The sequence below is a fragment of the Sardina pilchardus genome, chromosome 10, assembly GCF_963854185.1.
Source record: "Sardina pilchardus chromosome 10, fSarPil1.1, whole genome shotgun sequence".
Taxonomy (NCBI): Eukaryota; Metazoa; Chordata; class Actinopteri; order Clupeiformes; family Clupeidae; genus Sardina; species Sardina pilchardus.
In genome coordinates this window covers 20,576,457-20,602,262 of record NC_085003.1, presented here as the reverse complement: position 1 = coordinate 20,602,262, position 25,806 = coordinate 20,576,457, and the positions used below count along the sequence as shown (strand labels likewise).

The 25,806-nt window shown below is 47.6% G+C and overlaps 2 protein-coding genes across 4 annotated transcripts in view; both read left to right on the top strand.

Moving 5' to 3' along the window:
- Window positions 1-4,713, top strand: part of rfx4 (regulatory factor X, 4) — a 19,267-nt gene extending 14,554 nt beyond the window's left edge. For both annotated transcript variants that reach the window (XM_062547287.1, XM_062547286.1), the window contains exons 17-18: window positions 136-274; window positions 4,177-4,713. In XM_062547287.1, the coding sequence (XP_062403271.1) occupies window positions 136-274; window positions 4,177-4,449 (412 nt within the window). In that variant the 3' untranslated portion in view covers window positions 4,450-4,713. The remainder of the gene's footprint in view (window positions 1-135; window positions 275-4,176) is intronic.
- A 3,255-nt stretch (window positions 4,714-7,968) lies between these two features.
- On the top strand, window positions 7,969-25,505 carry ric8b (RIC8 guanine nucleotide exchange factor B). Of its 2 annotated transcripts, none has more exons than XM_062546921.1 (10): window positions 7,969-8,146; window positions 9,074-9,121; window positions 9,284-9,928; window positions 11,729-11,823; window positions 15,929-16,079; window positions 16,177-16,272; window positions 16,692-16,836; window positions 17,851-17,995; window positions 18,501-18,620; window positions 23,565-25,505. In XM_062546921.1, exons 1-10 carry the CDS (start codon window positions 8,063-8,065, stop codon window positions 23,677-23,679), a joined length of 1,644 nt encoding a protein of 547 aa, XP_062402905.1. In that variant the 5' UTR covers window positions 7,969-8,062; the 3' UTR covers window positions 23,680-25,505. The 2 variants fall into 2 exon arrangements, with proteins under 2 accessions (XP_062402905.1, XP_062402904.1); XM_062546920.1 differs by having other exon boundaries at window positions 11,714-11,823.
- Window positions 25,506-25,806: the final 301 nt, after the last annotated feature.

Genomic DNA, 25,806 nt, shown 5'->3' with positions numbered 1-25,806 from the left:
TGCTGAAAATGTTTATTTATTCTTTGCATGGTTGAAGTGTGTTTTTTTTTGTCAGTGTCTCAAGTTGTCATCCCAAATGTAGGATATTATGGGATGCTCTGAGACTCACTTGTTTCCCCTCTCTGGCTGCTCCAGCTACACGGGGAGCTACAACTACAGCAGCTACACAAACCAGCACCATCACCCCATCCAGAGCCAGTACCCCAGTCTGCCCCATGAAGCAGGCCTTCCTACACCCCTCCACTACCCTGCCTACCACCGCACGCCTGCACAGGTCAGTCTCTCTCTCACACACACACACACACACACACACACACACACACACACACACACACACACATATTCACACACACAAAGAAATGTTTTCCATTTCAAATAATACGTTATTTGTAAATTCACAACTAATGACCGACTACATTTCTATGAGCATGTAGCCTCAGTGACAAAGCCATGTCAGTTTATCCTATTCAATATTGGGAAGATCAGACATGGTTCTTTCTCAACTGGACTGTGCAATGCATTGTCAGCTGGCCTACCTGCTTGTGTAGTGACACCATTACAGATTCAAAATGCAGCAGCATGTCTGATCTTTAAACAGTCAAAGAAGACACATGGAACTCCTCTGACCTCTGTATACTCTTCACTGGCTTCCTTTCGCAGCTAGAAGCAAGTCAAATTTGTAGTTTCTTATGTCTCATTCAATCGAACTACAAATCTTACTTCTAAACTTACCTAGTGTGGTTATAGCCGATAGAGGGCCACAAAGCGAATGCATAAGTGCTGTTCACCCTGTTACGAGTTGATGAACCACTGAAATGATTTTGGAAACTTTATTTTAAGGTACAAAAAACTCCTTAGTGTTGCGTTAATGTCATGATCCAGCTCTGTGACTCCTCTGTTTACCTTCTATTTAACTCATTCCTTCTTACAGAGTTGAGTTTGTATATGGTAATGGCTATTTTTTGTTATTTTAGTACTATTACTAATTATATTACTAATATTGGTTATTTTTTTCATTTGGTCTATAATCTTTAAGCTGTTAATTTTAATGTTAATGCAATGTTTATTGATGGCATTGTAAGTCGCTTTGGACAAAGCATCTGCTAAGCACTATAGGGATAGGTTTGCTTTGGGGTAAATGGGTCACTACCCAAGTTGAGTGATCTGATCTGAATATACTCTTATATAGCACAATGCTTTTAGTGATATTTTAGCTGTAGGATATGTTAGATATAAATTATAGGCATGGCCACACGCACGCAAGCACACACACACACACACACACACACACACACACACACACACACACACTCTTACACACACACACACACACACGTCTTTGTGTTTTTGTTTGTGGATGGCTCTGACTGTTAAGAGAGGTTTCACACGGGTGCTGAAGAGATTTATTAGAGTCATTTCTTTCATTCAGGAATGTTTATTTTTACAGTTTTAGTAGTAATTAGTCTGTGGGATCTGTCTTGAAAGATTGTGTGAAAATTGTGTAAATGCGATTTGAGTGTATGCTTTGGGGAAAGATCTTGTAAGAAAGTGAGAATGAAAATTGGCTTAGAGGTCCAGATAATACAAGCCTTTTCCAGAATCTCCTCCTGTTTGTCACTTCCATATAGATCCTTTTATCACTCCATAATGACATTTGTGTAAGTGTGTGTGTGTGTGTGTGTGTGTGTGTGTGTGTCTGTGTGTGTGTGTGTGTGAGTTCATGGCTGGATAATGGAGGTTTGGTGTTGTGTATTCACCCTCTTTTGTCTTCTGGGAGTGTAAATTCCTGGGTGCCCTTTGAAAGGTTGAATTTTACGAGGCCCGTAAGTCAGGAAGGAATGTTAATATGGATGCTAATGACTGATGGGCTGGTTAGCCCGCTGGACGCAGGTGGCTCGGTGCTCTGGAGGTCTGCGGGGCTGACAGTGTTCCGTCTGTGTTATTACCCAACGGCAGACTCCTGCTCGGAGCGCACTGCACCGCACTGTAGGTCTCTCCCCCACCAGCAGGTGGACGTCTCCACTAGTTAAGCAAACTGAAGGAGACATCGAAGCCGTGAAGTTTGTTTTCACCCTCTTGGGTTTCCTTTGAGCCTGTGTAGTTTCTCTGCGATATCTCTGTTTGTTCCAAGAGCCGAGAAACAGATTCATGAGGGGTTGGATGTATATGAGTGTCTGTGTTGATATGGTCACTGTTGGATTTCTAGGAATTATTGACCATATGTGCAGTAAAACTTTGAAAAATGAGCCAGGTATTAGTGAAGACGCAGTATAACACATAGAAAAAACAGCCGTGGAAACAAATAATAGAAAAGCTAAGCCATGTCTAATGACAATGTTGTCCCACCTACAGTATTCCCATTGCAGGTCAGTCCGATTTGCTCAGATCTTGTCAGTTGTGTTGTTCTTTCTGCTCTTTCTTTCGCTACTAGTGTGTCAGCAGCTCAGTGGAAACAATGAGGCAAACGAATGAAATTAGGAGAGAGAGAGAAAGAAAGAAAGAGAAAAAAGTTTGGGTTGAAAAATTGGGAGCTGGCAAGGGATGTGTGTGTGTGTGTGTGTGTGTGTGTGTGTGTGTGTGTGTGTGTGTGTGTGTGTGTGTGTGTGTGTGTGTGTGTGTGTGTGTGTGTGTGAGAGTTTGTGCATTCTTGTGCGTGCGTGTGTGCGTGTATGCATATGCTTGTGTGTGTGTGTCTGTGTGTGCGTGCGTGCCTGCATGTGTGTGTGTGTGTGCGTGCGTATGTTTTTGTGTGTGTATGTGGGTGCGTGTGTGCATGCGTGCGTGCGTATGTTCGCACGTGTGTGTGCGTATGTTCGTGTGTGTGTGTGTGTGTGCATGTGTGTGTGCGTGTGTATGTGTGTGCGCGCGCGTGTAGCGGTTGCAGACACGGTCAGCCGTAGCGGGTGTTAGCTAGCTGACTCTGCCGATGGTAATTTCCTGTGGAGGGCCCTGCAGCACATGCAGGCTTTGTGTGGAGCGGAGATCAGCTGGGCCTCAGTGCCTCTGCAGCGGCCGCTCACTGGCCCCTTCTCTTGTCCACGCAGCGGAAGCCCCCAGTGAAAGGTGGCCTGGCCGCTGCCCAGCATGTGCCGGCCTAATGCTCCCCTCCCAGCACCCCCCCCTCCATCCTCCCCCCCCCCCCCCACCCCCCACCCCCCACATCCAGGGCTCAATAGAGCTTCTTGCTCCCCCCTCTCACCCTCAACCCCAGTCGGCGCTTGCGTCAGGGAGGAAAGGGGGAAGTGTGTTTATTAAAATATTGTTATTCAATAGTCTCTTTTCTGTGCACGAACAAGGGGTCAGTAAGCCTGCTGCCCTGACCTCTGACCCTGCCTGACTCTCCTTTTCCGTCGCACACGAGCCCATAATGGGGACGACTGTCGCGGGCGTATATTTAGAACGAGAGGGTGAATCTTTTTGCTCAGACTTATTTTTCCCCCTCTGCGATTTAAAATTAAATTGGGCACAATGCACAGGCTTTGTCCTGAGACGGTCTGTGGAGAGGAAGGGACAGCGACGGCACAAGTAGAGCGTTATGTAGGAGCGCTCTCGTGTGTACAGGGCCTGTTTTAACCCAGCGCTTGTTTCCAATCTGGGCCTCTGTGTTTGTGACTGGTAACCTATGGCAACAAAAATACTAGCAGCTGTCCACTCACTGAAGTCAAACTTTAGCTCAAACTTCACCTCATATGGATGCCAGCCTCCTCAGCGTCCTGCACACAAATTAGGATTCTTTTATTTTGCCAGTTGAAAGCGACTGATAGTATACTACTGAATATAAAAGTGTGACAAAATCTTTTCTAAAGCTGTTTTCTTGTCCTACCTGCTGTGGTGATTGTGAGCAGGGGAGGATTTGAGTTACTATGCATCCTACTACACCATGAGCAGCAGTTCACTGCATGGTGCAGCAGTAACTCTGCTGTCCTCCTCCTGCTCCGTCTGCAGCACATGTTTCCACTCTGCTGTGTGTGCGTCAGACGAGCCTCGTGCCACCGCTGTTATGTAACGCCCTCGCTAAGCATCTTTTGTTTGACATACGCTACTTACACTTTATTATCTATCTCGCATTAACCTTTCCCACTGCGTCTGCTGGTAGATTACAAACTGTCGAGTGCACTAATCCCTAACCCCTGCCCCCCCCCCCCCCCCCCCCCCCTCTCTTGTTTGTTTTTGCAGTACCCTCTCAACAGTCCCATGACCCGCATGGAGCCTTGTCTGATGGGCGGCACGTCCAGGCTGCACCCGTCGCCCGTGGCCCCGCGCTGGCCCGACCTGCCGGCCGCCAACGGCTGCTACTCCACCCCGCCCATGCACTCGTCCCGCTACGGAGCCGGGGCCGAGGTCTACGCGCCGCTGGCCCCCCGCCGCACCACCGACTACGAGCACGCGCAACACTTCCCCGGCTTCGCCTACATCAACGGCGAGGCCACCACCGGCTGGGCCAAGTAGAGAGGGCCAGGGGAGGCTATAGCCTCTGGACAGCAGCGTCTCATCGGCCCTGTGCGTCAGGCGCGTCCTCTGGGTCCAGGAGGGGCCAGATGAGAGGACTGACAGATCGAGCCGTACATCTCATCTGAGACAAGGCAGAGCCTCCACTCGTCGTCATTAAGGGAGAGGAGAGGAGAGACACCATGCCTGCAAACCTCCCTTGACCCCGATGGTTGTCTTGTGTCCAGTGAGAATCACAATCTGTTTTGCTGTGCCTTTTACATGCCCCCCCCCCCTCCCTCCCCCTCCGCCTCCACCCCCACCCCTGTGTCTTTATTAGTAGTGGGCTTTGGTCTGCCACTCCTCAGTCAACAGTTGGCGCAGAGCCATGGCCAGACCTACGCAACTCACGAGACTGTTTACTTTCCGCGCCTCTTATGACGTCAGTGCAATTGCTCAAGTGTCGTTCTGGCCTATAACATCCTTCTACTGTTTCACGGTGCGTTGACCCCACCCTGCCCCAGCGTGCGTGGTGGGAGGCTAACTGCCTCTGCACAAGCACCAGATCAAGGGATCCAGGACGAGCCGAGGCCGTCTGGTCCCTCTCCCTTCTGGGTGGGAGCCAGAACACGTGCAAGTGTGTTATGAAGGGAATCAAACCACTGGCAGCCACAATCAGTCCCATCTACACTGCAGCAGCTCATTTCAAATGTGGAGATTGTCATTTCACATGAATCAGTGTTCTGGAATGGGTTTTGCCTTGCTTTCGTAGGCTTCTGTAAAACTCTCTGTCGTAGGAAGCCAGGCTTGACTGCATCTGTGGAAGGACTTATCATAGATATATATATATATACTCTGTAGCTGTGTAACATGCTATCTTTTCCCTGTGTTGGTGCAGTGTTTGCTGTTTTGTATGGTTAGTGTGAAAAACGCGTTCATAACCTAGGTTTGTGTGTTTTTAAATGCACTCTGAGCTCCTGTGGATCTATTACCCTATGGGTAGAAATAAAAAGGAAAATCTATGTAAGAAAAAATGTAACATTTATGATCTCTAGTCACTTTTTTCCTGTAAATAAAAGCACTCAATAACTGCTGTGGTGACAACTGTTACCGTGTAAAATGATATTATGTGGAGTAATTTGTTACCACATAAAGAATTTTTAAAATCCATAACATTTTGTGGACTCCTTTTTTCTTATTTTGGACTGATTTGCTTTCCAAATATACAGCTGAAGAACTCAACATTTGAATTGACAGTGCAGTGTGAACAGTAAAATTACATTACTGCATGTTTAACCTATTGCACATAAAGGGTCTTAAGATATTTTATACCAACCAAATGCTATCAATCAAGATCAATTAAACCCAGAGACGTAGAAGTAAAAAAACTACAAGATTAAATAATTGTCTTTGGGTGCTTATAGTATTATGAAACCCCACTGCTGTCATCTTAGGTGTCTTACAATATCTGTAATTCAGCTTTACCTGTAAACACACATTGGCCGGGTTTCCCAAAATCGGTAAGAAGCTCTTAAGTGCTAAGAACTTCTTAGGAGCGTTCTTAGAACATTCTTACAATGCTCCTAAGAGGTTCTTAGCACTTAAGAGCTTCTTAACAATTCTGGGAAACCCGGCCATTATTAGTAATTTAATCTACAAGTTGTTTGTTAACATCTGATTTATTGCGGATTCCCAGACGTCCTTACAGTTCTATGTCCTGGTTATGACAGTTTCCTGGTAAGTCCCTTCTGAGTGCAGGCACTCCTTGATTTGAACAGTGTGTGAAGCGTTGCTAATGTTTTTGCATGTTTGTTTGCATGGCGTGCACCATTCCCTCCCCTCCTTACCAGCTGTGAGTCACCAAAGGCCCGAGACCTTTTCAGCTGGCCAGGCTAATGTACTGTAAGCTCTTCCTGGTCAGCTGCTGGAGCTCGGGGCTCAGTGGGGAGTGGAGGTGAGAGAGGTGAGAGAGGCCAGACCCAGGGAAGAGTTCAAGTTCAGTGGCTCAGGAGGTAGAGGAGTCGTCCAGCAACTGGAAAGTTGCTAGTTCGAGCCCAACTCCTCCTGACCTTGTCGAAGTGCCCTTGAGCAAGACATCTAACCCCGGGGCTCCCGATGAGCAGGTTGGCGCCTTGCATGGCAGCCTCCGCCATCGGTGTGTGAATCGGTGAATGTGAGGCATGATATGTAGAGCGCTTTGGGTGCTGCAGAAGCTGATAAAAGCGCTAAATAAATGCAGTCCATTTACCATTTACCGTTCCTGAGGAGAGCTCTGGCCTTCAACCTCTAGTCTTGCACAGCTCATATGTTATGACTACTTAAAACTACGTAAAAGGGACCATCTGTAAAGCAAGTACCATTCTCCCGGCGCCTTAGGAGTGCACCTCAGATGGATCTGCTTCTTGGGACAGGATGAGATCTTTCTAGTTCTCATCATAGTCTTGAGATGACTTCTCTTGGTTTAGACTTCAGAGAAACGTTGTCATGTACCTTAACAAAGATGGTTCAACATTGTGACTGATCAGGCTTTAAAATAATATTCTAGCATTTACCCACTCCTACTTGGTGAATATCTATCTAATCTATAAGTGAGGAGAAGAGAGAGAGATGAAAAGCATTATTTTTAGCCTTGGAAAAATACTGATTGATTGAACATGCACTTTCACATGTGGAATGCATCAAATATTCAAGTGCCTCTCTATGGGATAGTAGCCTCCAGCTGTGGCAGCTGAAGCTTTGCAAGAGGCTGGCATCAGTATAAAATATGCAATGCCATAGATATCTGACACCTGACATTATCTGACAGGGCTTTTTCGGCTACACACACTACATACAGTAGGCTACCACTATCTAATGCCAAAATGACCATAAAGCCAACATTCCCTTCATATGACTGTCCAGTCCAAACAGCTCACAATGGTACTGAGTAGGCCTAAGCCTAGGCTGGCTATCTGTTATGGATCTCCCTCCAGGATTAATCAGTTGTGATGGCTTTAAAAAGTGCATGAAATTGAGCAATTTCTCTTTATACATTTAACTCCACATAGGCCTAGACTAGTATACAAAACTGAAAACTCATTGCCTAATTGAACAACACAATATTCTTCATCAGATAATAACTTGTGAATGGAGTCCAAACGTTAAAATCCATTTACAGTCATTTCAACTAGCCCACATTTCTATATATTAGAGAGAGACTGATGTGATGCCCTGTCCTTGTCGTTACTGTGATCAGAATTTGGTGTTTGTCTACAAACAAGGGTTCATTCTCACTCCTAAAAGCTAAGGTCAACATTTCCACGGCAAAAGATGTCCTAAATAGGCTACACACAGGTGTTGCTACCGAAAACTTGACATGAATCACTGTCTTTCTTTCGACCTTCATTTGAAACATGTCACAAAGTCACACTAGAATATTATTTGGCACCATTTGCCTGCGTGAAAGCTGGAGTTTGTTATGATTAGTCAAGTTGCCCTATTTTTCATTCTGACGCCGCCCTACTAGAATGACGTTCAGAGGTGAAAGTTGAAACATTATATGAAGGGAGGGGTCCGTAGATCCCTTTGCACAGACAGCATCAAACATCGGGTCACTTTTCATTGGAATAATTGTCCACGTTCTCTTACCAGAAGGATGGAATTAAGCGTAATTTTGTCACAGATCGAAAATGAGAACGATGAAGAAATAGAGAGGATTTTACATGAATACAACACAGAGGTAACGTGATATTGTCGCCCTGCTGTAGCCTACTCGGCTAACCGCTAGCAAAACATCTCATGCATAACCGAGCTGCATTCGATTTGCAGCAGCAACTAGCATTATGTGATTAGTCCTTAACAGCTTAGGGCATACCGCCGTTTAAACTCTTAAACATGTTGCCGACATTCTCGTAAGACGTTGCAAATTCTGGCGACCTAATGTCAAGTTAGCTTGCACGCTAGGTGAAAAAATTGCAGGAAGTAGTGTAGTCAATGTAGAATGACAGTTCGCTTTAGCATGGTTGGAGGCAGGTATGTCAAGTTTATGTGTGGATAACATTAACCGATTGGCATTAAACCGCAGTCATCGTGATATGGACATTGGCACTGAAACAATGCATTTGTGATCTGTAACCGATAACTAACGTTAAAGTGTGTGGTGTCGCTTTTAGCATGCTAACGTCAGTCCACTAGCATCATCACATTGATATCTTCGCTAAATGCTGCACCGTGGCCAAGGAAAATCGCCAAGACAATACAGGAAGAGATCCAGGACCAGTTGTCTTTCTGATTATCACTTGTGTTCAGTGCCAGGCGGGTTCCCTAGAGAGTGTCTGCTAAACCACCATCATCAGGACAGCCGCTGTATTGTTGGCTACTTGTATTGCTGAACAAGCGGGATTGGGAAATTCCAAGTGTTCTTCATTATCTTGATACAGGCTGATGTTTGTCAACTTTTTTAGAGGCGACGCGAGCCAAGCCACTCCAGGGGTTGGCACATAGCCAAAGAATACTCAACGTTTGACGTCAATGGTGACGATGGTTAGGGAGAGTAAGGGTTTTTCCTGAACCAAAAACACTAGATCATGAATTTTGAAGTGTAGCTCTAGACACCATATGGAAGAATAATGTTGTTCTGTGAATAACAATCTTCTTTTTTTTTCAGAACTGTCGCACATTTAGTTTTGATAAGAAGGAGGAGGATGCACGTATAGTAAGTCCACACTTTTTCTTCATATTCAAACCATTTTTGTGTATACCTCTTAACCATGATCCACTGGCCTGGTGCCCGGGCACATACAATATTATTCAAAGCATAAATGTAGGTCTCGGACTTGTGCTCACTCTCTCCATGTTTCGCTCTCTCTCTCTCTAGCGGCTGTGCCGAGCTCTGCTGGGGGTCCTGGGTCGGGTGGCGCCGCCCCGGTGCCAGAGCACGTGTCTGGAGACGCTGCGCATCCTCTCTCGGGACAAGCGCGTGCTGGGGCCAGTGAGCACCCGCGAGGGCATCCTAACCCTGGCGGGGCTGGCACGGGTCGGGCGAGATGCGCCCCGGGGCACCGGCGGAGAGGAGCAGGAGCAGGAGCAGGACGAGGAGGACGAGGAGGAGGAGGAGCGCGTGGTGGTGGAGGCGCTCAAGTGCCTGTGCAACGTGGTGTTCAACAGCACGCAGGCGCAGCAGGTGGGCGCCGAGGTGCAGCTGGCGCAGGGCCTGTGTGCCAGCCTGCAGGCGGCCGGGGCGGGCGCGGCGCCCCACGAGGTGGGCCTCTTCTCGCTGCGCCTGCTCTTCCTGCTGTCGGCGCTGCGCTCGGACGTGCGCGCCCTCCTGCGCAAGGAGCCGCGCGTCCTGGCGCTGCTCACTGACGTGCTGGAGCGCGCCCTGGACGTGCACTGGGCCGGGCCCTACGAGGTGGCCCCGCCGGACCCCCAGGCCCCCCCCATCCCCTCGCAGGAGAACGAGAGGGCCATGGAGGCCCTCAAGGCCCTCTTCAACATCACCCTCTCCGACTCCAGCGACGAGGTGAGTCATGAGTGCGAATTCCCCTCAGTTGGCACATGTCCTACTGCACATCTGTTTCTTTTGAACACCTTTTGCCATCCGTCCTGTGTGAGTCATGATGTGACGATGACAGGTCATTTCCACCTCTGTCTTCAGTCTGTGTCAGTATGTGTTCAGTGTCATGTGTGGTCATCCATCTGCCATCACCAGTCAGAAAGAGAGAAGTGGTGGCAGCTGTGCTGTGAGAACCTGTGAGTGCAAGGCACTGGGTCCCCCCCCCCCCCCCCGTGACCACTGTGTAGAGGTTTGAGTCGAAGTAGGTCAGCTGTGGTGAACCTGCGTCATCCACCTCACCCAGCCTGTGCCGATCTGCCATCAGCAGCCCATTTTCCCAGTGTGAAATCAAATGGCCCAGAAGCCTGTTAATCACCTGGCAACCTGCGGACATTCCTGTGGCCGTGGAGGCCTCCTGCTTCTGATTAGCGTTAGCGGCGGTTAGCGGTGTCGGGCAACACTGCGCCTTGCACTCGGCTCCACGGCAGATCAGCGCTCCGAGCGTGCTTAATCGGGGCTCAGCCTGAGAGCTTTAAAGGCTGAGTTGATCTCTTATCCGGCCCCTCAGAAGCTCATCCCTCACCTTCAGATGGGGATCAGGCCAGGGCCTGGTTACAGAGGGAAGGTGTTTAGGTAGAAAAACAGCCGGCTGTGGTAGTGAAAGGTGTTAGTGAAGTAGCTGGGTGTGTTAGTGAAACTGCCAGGTGTCTACCTCATTATTGTTAATCTGTTTCTGTGTCGGTGTCATATGGTGATCACATTGGTATCTGTATTATGGGTTACGTTACCTTTCTAAATGGGATTGAACATTTGGAATCCCTTACCACTCGGTGCTCACAGAGCAGGATCACAGAATCATTGATCATTTGATAATTGATTATTTAGTCTGCTTTGATAGATGGATAGATACTTTATTGATCCCCAAGGGGAAAATCAACTTTGGTTTGCATAACAAGTGCAGTTAGTGTCTATGATATTTCCCATTGAGCTGATGGCATTTTCTAGTGGCTGTGGTGTCAGGCCATAGTTGTCATGCCGGAGCTTCCTCTCTCCAGCCATGCCTCTCACTCAGCTGGCCTGGCCCTGAGAGGAAGTGAGCGGGAGTCCCTCCAATCCAAATACCACGGCGCTCTTTTCAGGAGTCATAAATTCCTGTCGTGAGTTCGAAGGTCACCATGGTAGCACAGGCCTCACACCTCTCCTCCCATGCCAGCGAGTTGACCACCCTGCACCCCCAAGCCACACACACACGACTGTGCCCCTTAGATCGGTGTTCTCACTAGGATACTTGCCACATACACACGACTGCGCCCCTTAGATCGGTGTTCTCACTAGGTACTATGTTTAGGCAGGTTCAGATGCTGACATTCAGGTTTGAGTGATTTCTGATCATTTTATTCATCACATTTTATGTTTGCATAATGATTTATTTGATTATTAATTGTCTCTCATTATTGTCATCAAAAGTGTTGCTACCTTGCCCTCACGTACTTGATGAAAAGTGCAATAAAATAGCACACGATTAAAAAATACACGCCTACTTTGTTGTTGCAATTTCAAATACATTTTCCTCTAAAATGTACCCCAAACTTGAAGATTCTGTGTTTGGTCAGCAAAGCTGATTGGCCCATGATTCGGCCCTAATGGAGTCTTTGCGACTGGCCAGTGGTACTGTACGTGAGCGCAGGGTAAGCTTGAGTGTGTTGGGGGCCCACGGCGACGGCGTGTTGGTGACCCTGCTGACTCTCTCAGTCTCTGACCGGTCAGGACGCGGAGCGGCAGCTGCGACTCCTGGTGGCCATCATGAGGCACCTCCTGCTGCTGCGCACCCACACGGAGGAGAAGACCGAGGAGGCGCACAGGTGAGTAGCCGAACCTGACCGCTCCTCTCATCTCCTCTCTTCTCTTCTCTTCTCTTTCTCCCTTGGTTCTTTCCTCTCCTCTGTTCTTTTTTCTCACCCCCGTGTGTCTTTTCTCAGGCCTACTTCTTCCTTCTTTCCATCTCTCGTTCATGCTCTCTTCTTCTCTCCCTCTCAACCTCCTCTTGTTTCCTCTCCTTGTCTCCAGTTCATTCTCACTAGTAGCACTTCATTTTGACTCTCACTTGTTACACTGCTTTCACTCCCCCCGCCCCTCCTCCAGTCCAGCGCCCCCCCCCCTCCTCTTCTCCCCTCTCCTCTCCCCTCTCCTCTCCTGTTCTCTGTCCCCTCTCCTCTCTTCTCCCCTCTCCTCTACTGTTCTCTCCTCTCCTCTCTTCTCTCCACTACCAGTCCTCCTCGGCTGGCCTCATATGACTGCATTAGTGAAGGTAGACTTTCCCTCCAACATTCAGAGATGTCGTCCTCTCAATGTGCCCTCGTGTTCTAAGGTGTTGGGATTCTGTTCTGCTGCTTGTGATGGTTGTTGTGATCTAACAATGTGTAGCAGGTGCAAAGTCATGCTAATGACCTCGCACACACTGATGTGGGACTGAATGTTAGCATGCACAACACACTGAATACATGAATACAAACACAGTGTGATGTTATCTGTGCAGCCCCCACCCCCCTGGTGACGTATCCGTTGTCACAACAAAGTGATGTGTCCTCATTTGACGCAATACTGTATTATTAAGAGGCATTTGACTTTTCCCCTTGTGGTGAAAGCTATTTGTATCTCGATCAGCCTTTGACGCACACACACCAACTCAGAGGTTTGGGGTTGTGGCTTTTGGGGGTTTCACTCATTCCCCGTGTGTGAGCTTGTGCACATTAACCAATCAGTGGGTGCTTTGATTTCCACGTTGACACTAAACAACCACCCAAAGGCCCAAGCCAAGTCGACCATTCTGTCCATTCATCAGTCTATGTCAGTTGAAGTCATAGTGGTGTAGCAGAGGTCATAGAGGTTGCATACAGTGTGTGGGGATGGGGGGGGCGTCAACATTCCAGCGGTGCCGACCATAGAAGAAAGGCTGATGCGTGTGGTGGGCGTGAGTGACAGTCTGTCACCCAGTGCTGATTAATGACCCCCATCATGAGGCTGTGGCCGTCTCCCCCCCCCCCCCCCCCCCCCCCCCAGGCTCCTGCCAGCTGACGCAGGCCGGTGTTTTGTGGCACCCCCTTAGCCACCCCTCCCACCCCTACCTCTCCAGAATGCCCTGCTCCCCTGAGCTATCCACACAGCTCCACCCCCTCCGACCGGGTCTCCCAGTTGGAGGTAGAATGTGCTGAGACGGACCCTGGCCGGGTCAGGGCTCTGGCCTGCTTTGTCCTGCTGATGGACCCTGCTGCTGTCTAGCTGGGCATCTGCTTTTGTTCTGGACGCCTGGTGAGCGAGTGAGTGCAGAGGCAGGACTTTCTTTTTTCTTTTTTCTTTTGGTCTGACGTCAGAGATGCGCGCCACAGCAGCTGGGCGTAGCCACCTCTCTGGGCCTAATGCAAATATTAGTTTGCCCTCAGCATGGTGTGTCAGCAGAGAGATTTACATGACTCTTGCCACAATGTGCATTTGTGTGGAATGAGGGCAGCGTCATTAAGAAGTCATTCTGCCATCACGTTGTGGTTGGGTTGTGTAAACTTTACTGTACATACTTTACTTCTTCCACATTCTAAGGGCTGTCATGGCGTCCAGTGTGAGATCTAAACAGGCGGATACTGCTTCATGCCAGTCCTATACTAGAGATGAGGGACTAACAGCACCCTGATCCTGCTTCATGCCAGTCCTATATACTAGAGATGAGGGACTAACATCACCCTAATCCTGCTTCATGCCAGTCCTACAGTGCCTATAGAAAGTCATCATACCCTTTTGAAATAGTTACTTTTTTTGTCTTACAGCCTGAAATCAAAACCCATTTTAAAAACAATCTTTTCCAGTTTTATTTACAAATGTAGCTGTACAACATCAAAATAATTTTAAAAAAGTCAACCGTTCTGAAAATTAATAAAAAAATAAAAACTAGAATAACAGGGTTGGAAAAGTCATCATACCCCTGACTTAATACTTTGTAGAGCTTCCTTTTACTTTCATTACAGCCATCAATCTGTTTGGATATGTCTATTATAGCGTTGCACACCTAGATAGGGGAATATTTGCCCAATCCTCCGTGCAGAATTGTTAAAATCCAGTCAAATTCTGTAAGGAACGGCGATGGACTGCTCTCTTCAAGTCAATCCACAGATTTTCTATAGGATTTAAGTCAGGGCTCTGACTTTGCCACTCAAGGATATTCACCATCCTATACTTAAGCCACTGCTTTGTTCTTTTGGCAGTATGTTTAGGATCATTGTCGTGTTGGAAGGCGAATGACCTGCCCATCTTCAGCTGTCTAGCAGAGGGACACGGGTTTTCCTCAAGAATTTGGGGTGTACTTGGCAGCATCCATTTTCCCTTCTATCCTGACCAATTGCCCAGTCCTTGCTGAAGAGAAACATCCCCACAACATAATGTTGCCCCAACCATGCTTCACACTAGGTATGGTGTGTTTCGGGTGGTGTACTGTGTTTGGTTTTCACCAAACATTGCGCTTGGAGTTCAGTGCAAAAACACATCTGGAATATTCTGCTACCATGTGGAAAAAGCTTTTATGGTCAGAAGAGACTAAGATTGAACTTTTTGGAGACTAAGATTGAACTTTTTGGACTGAGCTCCAGGCGCTTACCAAACACAGTTTACACACCCAAACACACTCAAAACACACCATACCTAGTGTGAAGCATGGTGGGGGCAACATTATGTTGTGGGGATGTTTCTTTTCAGTGGGGACTGGGCAATTGGTCAGGATAGGAGGGAAAATGGATGCTGCCAAGTACACCCAAATGATTGAGGAAAACCTGCAGCCTCCATGCTAGACAGCTGAATATGGGCAGGTCATTCGCCTTCCAACACGGCAATGGTCCTAAACATACTGCCAAAAGAACAAAGTAGTGGCTTAAGGATAGGATGGTGAATATCCTTGAGTGGCAAAGTCAGAGCCCTGACTTAAATCCTATAGAAAATCTGTGGATTGACTTGAAGAGAGCAGTCCATCGCCATTCCCTACAGAATTTGACTGAAGTTTAACAATTTTGCAAGGAAGATTGGGCAAATATTCCCCAATCTAGGTGTGCAAAGCTATAATAGAGACATATCCAAACAGATTGAGGGCTGTAATGAAAGCAAAAGGAAGCTATACAAAGTATTAAGTCAGGGGTATGATGACTTTTCCAACCCTGTTATTCTATATCTTTTTTTATTAACTTTCAGAACTGTTGACTTTTTTTTCATTATTTTGATGTTGTACAGCTATATTTGTGAATAAAACTGAAAAAGATTGTTTTTAAAATTGGCTTTGATTTCAGGCTGCAAGACAAAAAAAGTAACTATTTCAAAAGGGTATGATGACTTTCTATAGGCACTGTATATACTAGAGATGAGGGACTAACATCACCCTGATCCTGCTTCATGCCAGTCCTATATACTAGAGATGAGGGACTAACATCACCCTGATCCTGCTTCATGCCAGTCCTATATACTAAAGATGAGGGACTAACATCACCCTGATCCTGCTTCATGCCAGTCCTATATACTAGAGATGAGGGACTAACATCACCCTGATCCTGCTTCATGCCAGTCCTATATACTAGAGATGAGGGACTAACATCACCCTGATCCTACTGCACTGTAGCTCTATACTAGAGATGAGGGACTAACATCACCCTGATCCTACTGCACTGTAGCTCTATACTAGAGATGAGGGACTAACATCACCCTGATCCTACTGCACTGTAGCTCTATACTAGAGATGAGGGACTAACATCACCCTGATCCTGCTGCACTGTAGCTCTATACTAGAGATGAGGGACTAACAGCACCCTGATCCTGCTGCACTGTAGCTCTATACTAGAGATGAGGGACTAACATCACCCTGATCCTGCTTCACTGTAGCTCTCTCTACACTGGAGAGCCTGAACGCTTCCTAACGCTCCTCTGTTATCTTCACGACAGCCATGCTATTAACCTCCTGAGCAACATTCCCTCGTCGTGCCTGGACGTCCTCATCGACGTTCCCACGCAGCCCGGACCCGAGGAGTACGGCGGGAAGAACTTGGCCGTCATTCAGGTGCTGCTGGACTTCATGGAGAAGCGCGTTGACCGGGTAAGACGCCGACGAGGACTGCAGTGAGGTGTGCTACAGGTCCCCCAACCCCTTGCGGTCATGTTTCTGAGACTCAGGAGTTCCTCTCTGCACACAGGGCTCCAACTACAAGGAGGGTCTGACGCCAGTGCTCAGCCTGCTGGCGGAAAGTTCCAGATACCACCGAGAAATCCGCAGATACATCAAGGCCAGGGTAAGGATGGGAGGTTTTGATTAATCCTCTGCCTGAAAAATAAAGTTGTCAAAAAGCACTCATGTAGGAAACTGAACACTGTAGCTGCAGCCCCCAAAGACAGCAGTAAAGCAGTAAATGACTGAATTAGCGCAATAAGAAGAAACCACTTCAGATATTTTCTATTTTATGCAAATCTCATGTCAATTACGAACAGATAGGCATTCTATATTGACTGTCAAGGGCCATATTTGCTGTCTCGCGATCCCATTTTGCACAGAGAGTGGCTATTAAAATTACGGTTGGTGTCTGCAAAGTGACAGGTGGTGACTGGTGGTGTGTGTGTGTGTGCGTGCGTGTGTGTGTGTGCGTGCGTGTGTGTATGCGTGTGTGTGTGTGTGTGCGTGTGCGTGTGTGTGTGTGGTGGGGTTGATCCGCAGGTGCTGCCTCCGCTGAAGGACGTGTCGAGCCGGCCGGAGATCGGCACCACCATCCGCAACAAGCTGGTGCGTCTGATGACCCACGTGGACATGGGTGTGAAGCAGAGCGCCGCCGAGTTCCTCTTCGTCCTCTGCAAAGAGAGCGGTGAGAGAGCGAGGGATGAAGGGAGAGGGCGAGAGAACAGGGGATGGTGGAATAATCGATGGAGGGAAGAGGAGAGAGCAAGTCTAGATTGTATTAGATCCCATTAGATTACTGGTAGATTCAACTTTATATTGTCATTGTGCAGAGACAACGAAATGCAGTTAGCGTCTAACCAGAAGTGCAAAAAAGCAGAAAAGTGCAGTGTGTGTGTTGGGGGGGGGGGGGGGGGGGGGGATGGTATAGGGGGGTGGCCTAGTTTGCTGGTCATCACCGGGATGCAGAGCTACATATAGAGTTCAGTTGGGTTAAAGCAGCAGGGAAGAAGCTTTCTCTGAACCTGCTGGTTCGGGTGCGGAGAGACCTGTAGCGCCTCCTGGAGGGGAGCGGGGTGAACAGTCTGCTGTTGCGGTGAGAACAGTCTTTGATGATGCTGTGCGCGTCTGTCTGAACGCAGAGGGTAGCGTCCAGCTAGTTCCATAGCGCCGTTGGGTATTTCGCTATTCAGACTAACATGTTTCTGTACAAATCATGATCTTCCACAATCATTCTGTGTGTGGCGGGCCACAGCTGCAGTTCATCCATCTTGTTCACCAGGGAGCGAACATTGGCGAGGAAAAGGCTTGGAACAGCAATGTCAATGTGGAGTTAGTTTTAGAAGATGGGGAGAGAGATGGCGCAATGTTTTGCTGAAGAAATCAGAAGGTTAGCACGTGCGCTTTTGAAGTGGCAGTGAAAGAGAAGGCTTCACTGTTTGAGTTACACAGACTGTGGAACTCATTTAGTCCACATTTCATGCATCATTTATTTCAGAGAGTGAAGACACACACTGAAATGCTTCCCCCACATCGTTCACTATCAGGCAAGGAGAAATGTGGCTGCACATAATGTTCCCATAACCTCTTGAGCTGTGGATAATCGCGTGTGTGTGTGTGTGTGTGTGTGTGTGTGTGTGTGTGTGTGTGTGTGTGTGTGTGTGTGTGTGTGTGTGTCCTGTATTGTGTGTCCTGTATGTAGTGGATAACCTGGTGAAGTACACAGGCTATGGCAGTGCTGCAGGACTGCTGTTGTCTCGCGGACTGTTGGCCGGAGGCCGAGGAGAGACTCAGTACTCCGATGACGAAGACTCCGACACAGACGAGTACAAGGAGGCCAAACCATAGTAAGAGAAAACAGTGTGTGTGTGTGTGTGTGTGTGTGTGTGTTTCCATGTGAGTAGAGAGGACAAAAATAATGAAAAGATAATTTGTTCTCTCCCTTTTGCTTGAAACTCTTTTGGCAGGGAGCTTCAAACAGTTCATGTAGCCCAAAATAAAGCGTTCAGAAGTCAGCTCAACTGTGCAGTCATTAACTAGTCAGCTCCTGGAGAATGGAGCCAAGATTCTCAGCTGAATGTCCAAGTGGTACTTGTGAATTTAAACATCCGTCAGTCAACATTCCAGTCCCCTATCTGAATATTCTAAACAGCCCCTTAGACAGCTGCTCCGTCCTGTTGCTCCATGCTGTTCTGCTGTTTATTTAGTACCGTGTATTCCAATTGGAAACAAAGTCTTGTGACATCTTCTGGCTGACCAGTTGCAGCCAGTTCTGCCGGTTGCTCTCTAACCCACTCCTCCTCTCCTCCTCCTCCTCCTCCTCCTCCTCCTCCTCCTCCTCCTCCTCCTCAGCATCAACCCCATCACAGGCCACGTGGAGGAGCCGGGAGCCAACCCCATGGAGGAGATGACCGAGGAGCAGAAGGAGTACGAGGCCCAGAAGCTCGTTAACATGATCGACCAGCTGTCCAGGTAATGTCCCGCCACCAGAAAACAGCAGCAGAGGCCTGCGTAGCCAGGTGGGGTTGGGGTCAAGGCTGTGTCAGGGTCACGTTCAGTGGCCTGGAACATCTAAAGGCCAGTTCAAACACAAGATCCGCGACGAGACGAGCTGCAACATTCTAAAAACCAGCAACTTTCTGCAACAATGTGTTCTAAAACTGGGGCGTTCAGACCACTGCAACGACATTAAAACGGCAACAATGTTACCATAACAACAGTCTAGGCGTGAGGATAAGATAGAAGTTTTCAGCCAACGTCACAATAGCTCCGCGCAAAAGTGTTCTAAAACTCTGCAACTAAGATTTGACATGTTGAATGTTTAGCGACGGCTTGAAACTGCTTGCAACTTTTGATTCACACCGCCGCAACTGCTCTCTGCAACCGTCTCAGACCGTCGCGAATCTTCGGTTGAACTGGCCTTAAGAAGAGCTGGGGGGGGGTCATTCACACCCTATGTTGTGCAGACGTATGGTCTTGATATGTCTGACCATGACTGACCATGACACTGACACCGTTTGATGTTGTCCGTCAGCGGATTGAAGCTTTCTGAGTCAGTGAGTACAAATCCACCATCAGAATCATTAGTCTTGCACTCACCCCTGCTCTCCTCAAAGACAGTCAAGATTCGGAGAGCTGTCCTTTCAGCTGTTCTTTCTGTTGTGACCGTTCTTATCTACACACACACACACACACACACACACACACACACACACACACACACACAAGTGAGGGAACGTAGGCCTGCGCTGTGAGAGACGGAGCAAGCGAGTGCTCCCTGTCAACGGTTTCATTAGAGCAGGAATCTGCAGCGCCGGCCGGCCGCCGCCTCATTCAGGCCGCTCGCTCTCGTTAGCCGCCGCCGTCGCCGCCGCGCTAATTACCGGCTAATTGGCTGCTGGAGAGTGGTGGCCGGCCCCATGGCATTATGGGCCACATTCAGCGCCTAATCACATACGTGTCCTCTTTCAGACCGGCCTCCATTCAGCACACACAGCCCCAAACATAGGCCCTATTGGAGCAGGGCTCCAGAGACATAGGCTCAATTAAGGTGTGTGTGTGTGTGGGAGTGAGTGTGTGTGTGTGTGTGTGTGTGTGTGTGTGTGTGTGTGTGTGTGTGTGTGTGTGTGTGTGTCTCTGTGTGTGTGTGTGTGTGTGTGTGTGTGTTGTAATGAGGAGCGTGTGCCCACAAGAGGCAGATTCCTCTCAGCGAAAGATCATCTCCTTCCTTTCACCTCTTCTATTCTTTGGCACTGTGAAAGAGTTGTTAGAGGGAGGTGGAGGATGGGGGGGTGAGATAGAGAGAGAGAGAGAGAGAGAGTGAGAGAGAGAGAGATAGAGAGATGAGGCTGCTACCAGAGCTGCTCGCTGTGGGCTCTTGGGTGATGGTCAAGGCCCTCGAAGAATGCGCTTCCCCCTGCTGCTTAACTCGCCGTCCAATTAGCACTGACTCCCAACAAACCATTGAGACACACACACACACACACACACACACACACAGGCACACACACCTCAAGAAACCCTTGAGAGACACACACACACACACACACACACACACACACACACACACACACACACACACACAGGCACACACCCCAACAAACCCTTTAGACACACACACACACAAACACAAACACAGGCACACACACCCCAAGAAACCCTTGAGAGAGACACACACACACACACACACATACACACAGAGAATCACTGACCGCGAACCACGTGTAGCTCCACTGATTGGCACAAGGGTTTTCTAGAGAGGTGTTCAGGAGTCGGTCTTGTTTTGTCTGGGGCTGCTGGTGTTTGCTCATGGGCCTTGTTATCTGCCCTCATCTCCTGACCCTCCATCCACCACCCTGAGTGGGGCAGAGATCCTGCAAAGGCAGATTCAGTAAAGAAGTGTCTCCTTCAAATCTGAGCAGTTAGTCTAGTATGCTAAGATGCTCTGGACATAAATGAGTGGTCAGGAAATCACTTTGACAGCAGCCAGTATTGCAGACAGTGCAGTTGAGAGGCATATAAGCAACTAACCAGAAAGGGGACCAAAATATTGGCCTGTTTTTTTCAGTCAGTTGCCGCACAGTTGCAGTAAATACTTGTAGGCAGTTGCAGTTACATGCAACCGCCTGAAGGAGTTGACATGCTGAACATGTTCCCCAGACACAGGCCTAAGATTTCCTCAGTAAAAGTACATCAGCATCAGCAAATTACAAGTGTGTTTGTGTCCTGTGTACCGGTGTGCGGCCAGCAAATAAATGCAAACGAGCCTCTTTTTGGTGAGGCTTTGGATTGGATAATGCACAGATAAATCATCTTAGGGAGTGCTTTGATTGGATAATGCACAGATAAATCATCTTAGGGAGTGCTTTGGATTGGATAATGGCGGGCTGAATCATCTGAGGGTGCGCAGGAGCCACCCGGTGCAGATCTAATTGGATTAGCGGCGAGGGGAGGCCCAGCCTTTGAGGAGATTAGAATGGGCACTGATCCCGTAATTAAACTGATGGGGGGAGGAGAGGTGTGTGTGTGTGTGTGTGTGGGGGGGGTGTTAGGAGGATAGTGAGGGATTGGCCATCTCCTGGAAAAAAAGGTTAGGTTTGTGTGTGTGTGTGTGTGTGTGTGTGAGAGAGAGAGAGAGTGTGCGCGCATGAACGCAGGGGTGGACAGGAGAAGAAAGCTGTTTAACACTGCGCTTGGCTAGGCCTCTTCAGAGAGAGAGAGAGAGAGAGTGAAAGAGCGAGAGAGAGTGGAGGCTTGAGTGGGCAGTGAGCAGTGGCCACGCGGTGGGCAGCTGGGGCTGGGCGAGAGAATAAGTAGCTGGGGCAGACCAGACACAAAGGCCCTGGAGCTCCAGGAGCTCCATGAGCTAAATAGACGTTAGCGTTCCCCTCAGACTCCTCCACCCCCCCCCCCCCCCCCCCCAAACCGGAGAATCGGCATGCTCTTTGGATTAAGCATTCTCCAAATTAGAATCTCGTCTGTAAACATGCTTCAGTCCAACTTTCAAAAGTCCAGAACCTTCTAAGGTGGTGAAGCCATCAAACAATAGTGTCTGGCACTAATGAGGTATTGGAGGGCTGATGATTTCTCAAATGACGCATTTAGACAAACAAATGGCCTTACTGAAGTCGCTCTTTAGAAAAAGGAAAACAAAACCCAGTAAAAGCACTCTGTTGGCTGGCCGGTCGTCATGTACTTGCACAGCTGCAATGTCCACTGTGTGTACTACTCCTTAATGAAAAATGCTAAACGCTGGACTTTGATTTGAGGCTTTGGGACCGTTGGCTGGTTATTTTGTTGATAAGACGTTTGGCTTTAAGCCTCACAGTCACCTCCCAAAGTATGTCTTTGTCCTTTCATCCGAGCCTCCACCACAAGCGGTGGAGTCGAGTTTTGTCAATTTTGGCCCTGGGAGAAGGAACATTGGCTGCTTCTCAAATGCCTCATGTGATATCATGGGTAGCAAGTACGGCATTGTCTGCGTGTCAGATATGTCTCTGACCATTTTTCTTTTAATGGGAAAGGTCAAAGGTTCATATCTGGTCTTTGACGTCTTTTTTCATTGTTGGTGTTTACTTGATGATAACAAAGGCAGCATGCAGTTTACACCATTGTATGTTTTCCCACCAAAAGGAAACTTTTTTTCAGGAAACCGATCATTATCTTGTTGAATGTTGTGAGTGTGTTGTAGTAATATTCATGCCAATAGTGTATCTAGATAGCGATCTCCAAAATGTTGATCTAAAACTGGTGAGATGCCCAGGTGAAAACTATCCAGACATCATAAACAACCTACTAACAAAAGCTTACCTATGTGCTAACTATTGTCATTTGGAAATATAGGTGAAAGTCTGTACAGCTTGTAGGAATAACAGCCCTTACAAATGAAATGATTATGGCAGATTTGCAGCAAACGTGTGGGTCATTTGTGGGAAACAGTAGCCTGGCTAGCGCCTAGCACTTCTCAAATGAGACGTGGTTTGGCAACCAGACGTTCATTTTCTCGCATTTGAAAAAATGCCCAGATCCGTTCATTGGGCACCACAGATGTCTATCAAATGCGTCTGTGCATAGCTCATCATGGTCTTGCTTTCTCCCCTGTTCTGTGATTGGTCGCCAACATCAGGCGAAAATTTGGGTGTTAGTTTCCAGACTGCCTTAGCAGCGTGAATGAAATCACCGCGCAAGGCAGGATGGGAACACCCAGGCTAGGGAAACAGATTAGTTCACTTGAAAATATTGTCAGAAGTTTGCCAATGTTGGCCGCTAGAGGCAAACTTCCAGCAAAGTTCTGGCAACAGTGAGAAGTTTGTCAGTAATGGCAAACATGTTCCCCAGTGATCTGCCACCACATTAACCATTAATGCCAAACTTCCACTGAACTTCTAATGACAAACCTAATTTGCGTCTGCTGCAACTAATTAGCATGTGAAAATATGACCTTGTCACAAATTTGCAGGAACTGTTCACCAAAAACCTGAGATTTCTGTAATGGAGGGTTATAAAACCCTATTAGCTGCGGCTTATACATTGATTTTGCAAAATTTCTTCCACTACGAGGTTAATACAGGGGGGCAGTTAATATAGTGTTAATATGGTTTTGTTTCTTTTAACTCACATAAAACACTGTCCTGCGGCTTATACACAATGCGGCTTATATGCGGGAAATTACTGTTATCCATTTTTGTGTAGTGTTGCTAATATTGACTGAATTCTATCCGCACAGGGAAACAGGCTGTTATACATTATTCTACTGTACGCGCTGTCTGACTGTCTGCGGCTGTGTGTGTGGCGTGTTGTGTGTGTGTGTGTGTGCAGGCAGCAGCTGATCAAAGGGAAACAGGCTGTTATACGTTATTCTATTGTACGCGCTGTCTGACTGTGCGGCTGTGTGTGTGGCGTGTTGTGTGTGTGCAGGCAGCAGCTGATCAAGCCCATGGGCGTGAGGAAGGACGGAACGCTGGCGCCCCTCGAGGAGACCGTAAGAGCACTGCGCTGCGCTGACCACAGCAGTGACTCCGACTCGGACTGACCGCTGCCTCACCCCGCACTCCGTCTTCCTGTCTCACACTTCTGCTGCGCCACTGCCTGCATGGCCCCCGCCTGCCTGCCACACACACACACACACACACACACACACACACACACACACTCAGGCAGGCTCACACCTTATCCAGGCTGCATACACAGAAGGAGCAGACTCATCTCTCTCAAGTTGATATCAGTCACATTTTAATGAAAGCGGTCTCACCTTTTGTTTGCCAAGTTGTCAATACTGAGCTGGCTTAACTGATGGGAAAACAAAAGCCAACCAGCAGACACCCAGCAGCAGCACGCACAGCTGACCAGTCAGGATCTGACCAAAGACTAGAGTACTGAACCAGAAGAGGAGAGAAATCAGTCTGCTTAACACTACTATGTACTAGAAGTACGATGGTTACATTCCCAAAACAAGTTGTAAACACGAGCTTTCTGTATATGACATGTATCTGGACATATATCAGTGTTGGTTTATGTATGGCTAATTCAGGATTTGCGTATCGAAGACTTACATAGGAATTGTTACTACAGATGTATTGGGCACTGTGCCTTTTAAATGCCTGGTGGGTGTGTGTAGACTGATTGTTGGTGCCATAGTAGAGTACGATTTGTGGCTCGAGCTTGTATTTTTCCCTCTTTCTTTCGTTCTACACTTCAAACCAGAAATGCATGGTGTTGGAATCCAACTTTGATTTTTATTGTTATAGTTAATAGTGATCGTTTTATAATAAAAGCATCAAATTTGGTTGGAAAACCCAACCTAACAAAACTCGTATTTGTTGGCCATTTTGAAAAAATGGGGCTGAATTTGAAGCACCTATAGTTTTGAATCTGATCAGACCCCCCCCTTTGTGAATTTTTATACCAACTATGACGCTTTTATCATAAAGTGATCTTTTTTTATGTTTAAACTGTCCCACTGAAATAGCTGTATTCTGTATAAACGTATGGTACATATTTTCCCCCCTTCTGTTTTTTGAATACCTTATTGTACAGCCTTTCTCAGTTGGGAGAGCTAGTTTCTCTTCTGAAGCTCTGCTGCGGTGCACTGTTGAACTGATGAAGAGTGGTCTGCATGGTGCGGTGCACTGTTAAAGTGATGAAGAGTGGTGTGCATGGTGAATGAACAGCCTTTCTCTCCCAACAGTCTCTCTTGCTCCTCCGGTGTGCTGCCCCCAGGTGACTGATTAACTCAAGTCTACCCTGCAAGGATGTTGGCATTTCTGACCATATATGAGCACCTTTATCGACAAGAACAGAAGCTTTTTGTTTGTGTGTGTGTGAATGTGTGTGTGTGTGTGTGTGTGTGTGTGTGTGCGCGCGTGTGTATATTGTATATAAACTTACAAATGAGTTTAATGCCTCACCTAAGACTTGCATCATGTACACAGTCACTAGAGATGACGTATTTAAAAAAACAACAAAAAACAAAAAACAGAAACCGTCCACCGGTCTCCTAAAGAATGTGCTCTTCTGGACACAGTCTTTATGACAATCCATTGTTTTGTCCCCTCTCTTTTTCTGTGAGACTGCTGGTCTTAGCGGCCAGTTGCCTCTCTGACCCTCTAACTCCCCCAGTGGAAGTGACCATTCCTCCCCCCAGACGGACTCTTCACTGGGCCTACTTGATCTCGCTCCCTCCCTTCTCCAGGGAGCTCTGAATGTCCTCTGTATACATGTGTATGTATGTGGGTGCTTTTGTAATTATTTCTCTCTTAAAATGTACTCTAAAATACGTAGCTATCTACGTAGCTTTATACGTATATTGTTTGCTAAACCGACAATGAAGAAACTAGAGAATAAATGACATTTCTGTGACTTTTGTGCGCTGTTGTTTGTGAAGAGACTACTACTATTCATGTTAAGACCGTTAGCATTACTTCCCTAGTGCCTCTGGCCACTGTATGCTATTGGTGGTGTTCTAAGTAGTAGAGGTTCTTTTTGCTCTGCCGCTGTTTTATTTGACAGGTATGAAGATGACAAAAGAGCGTGTTCTCCATATGGAGAAATGTCCTACTTCCACTTCATTTAATTTCACTTCATGTTATCAAATGAAAAGTAGCGAAGCCCTTTGACTACCCATTTGAATGTAAACCCCTTTGTGTGGTTTATTCTCATA

Excerpts from the sequence above, each read along its gene's own strand:
- ric8b (XM_062546920.1), top strand. The coding sequence starts at position 8,063 with ATGGAATTAAGCGTAATTTTGTCACAGATCGAAAATGAGAACGATGAA. Across the intron at positions 9,929-11,713 it reads TCTCCGACTCCAGCGACGAG|TCTCTGACCGGTCAGGACGC; the intron begins GTGAGTCATGAG and ends TGACTCTCTCAG. Across the intron at positions 18,621-23,564 it reads ATGATCGACCAGCTGTCCAG|GCAGCAGCTGATCAAGCCCA; the intron begins GTAATGTCCCGC and ends GTGTGTGTGCAG.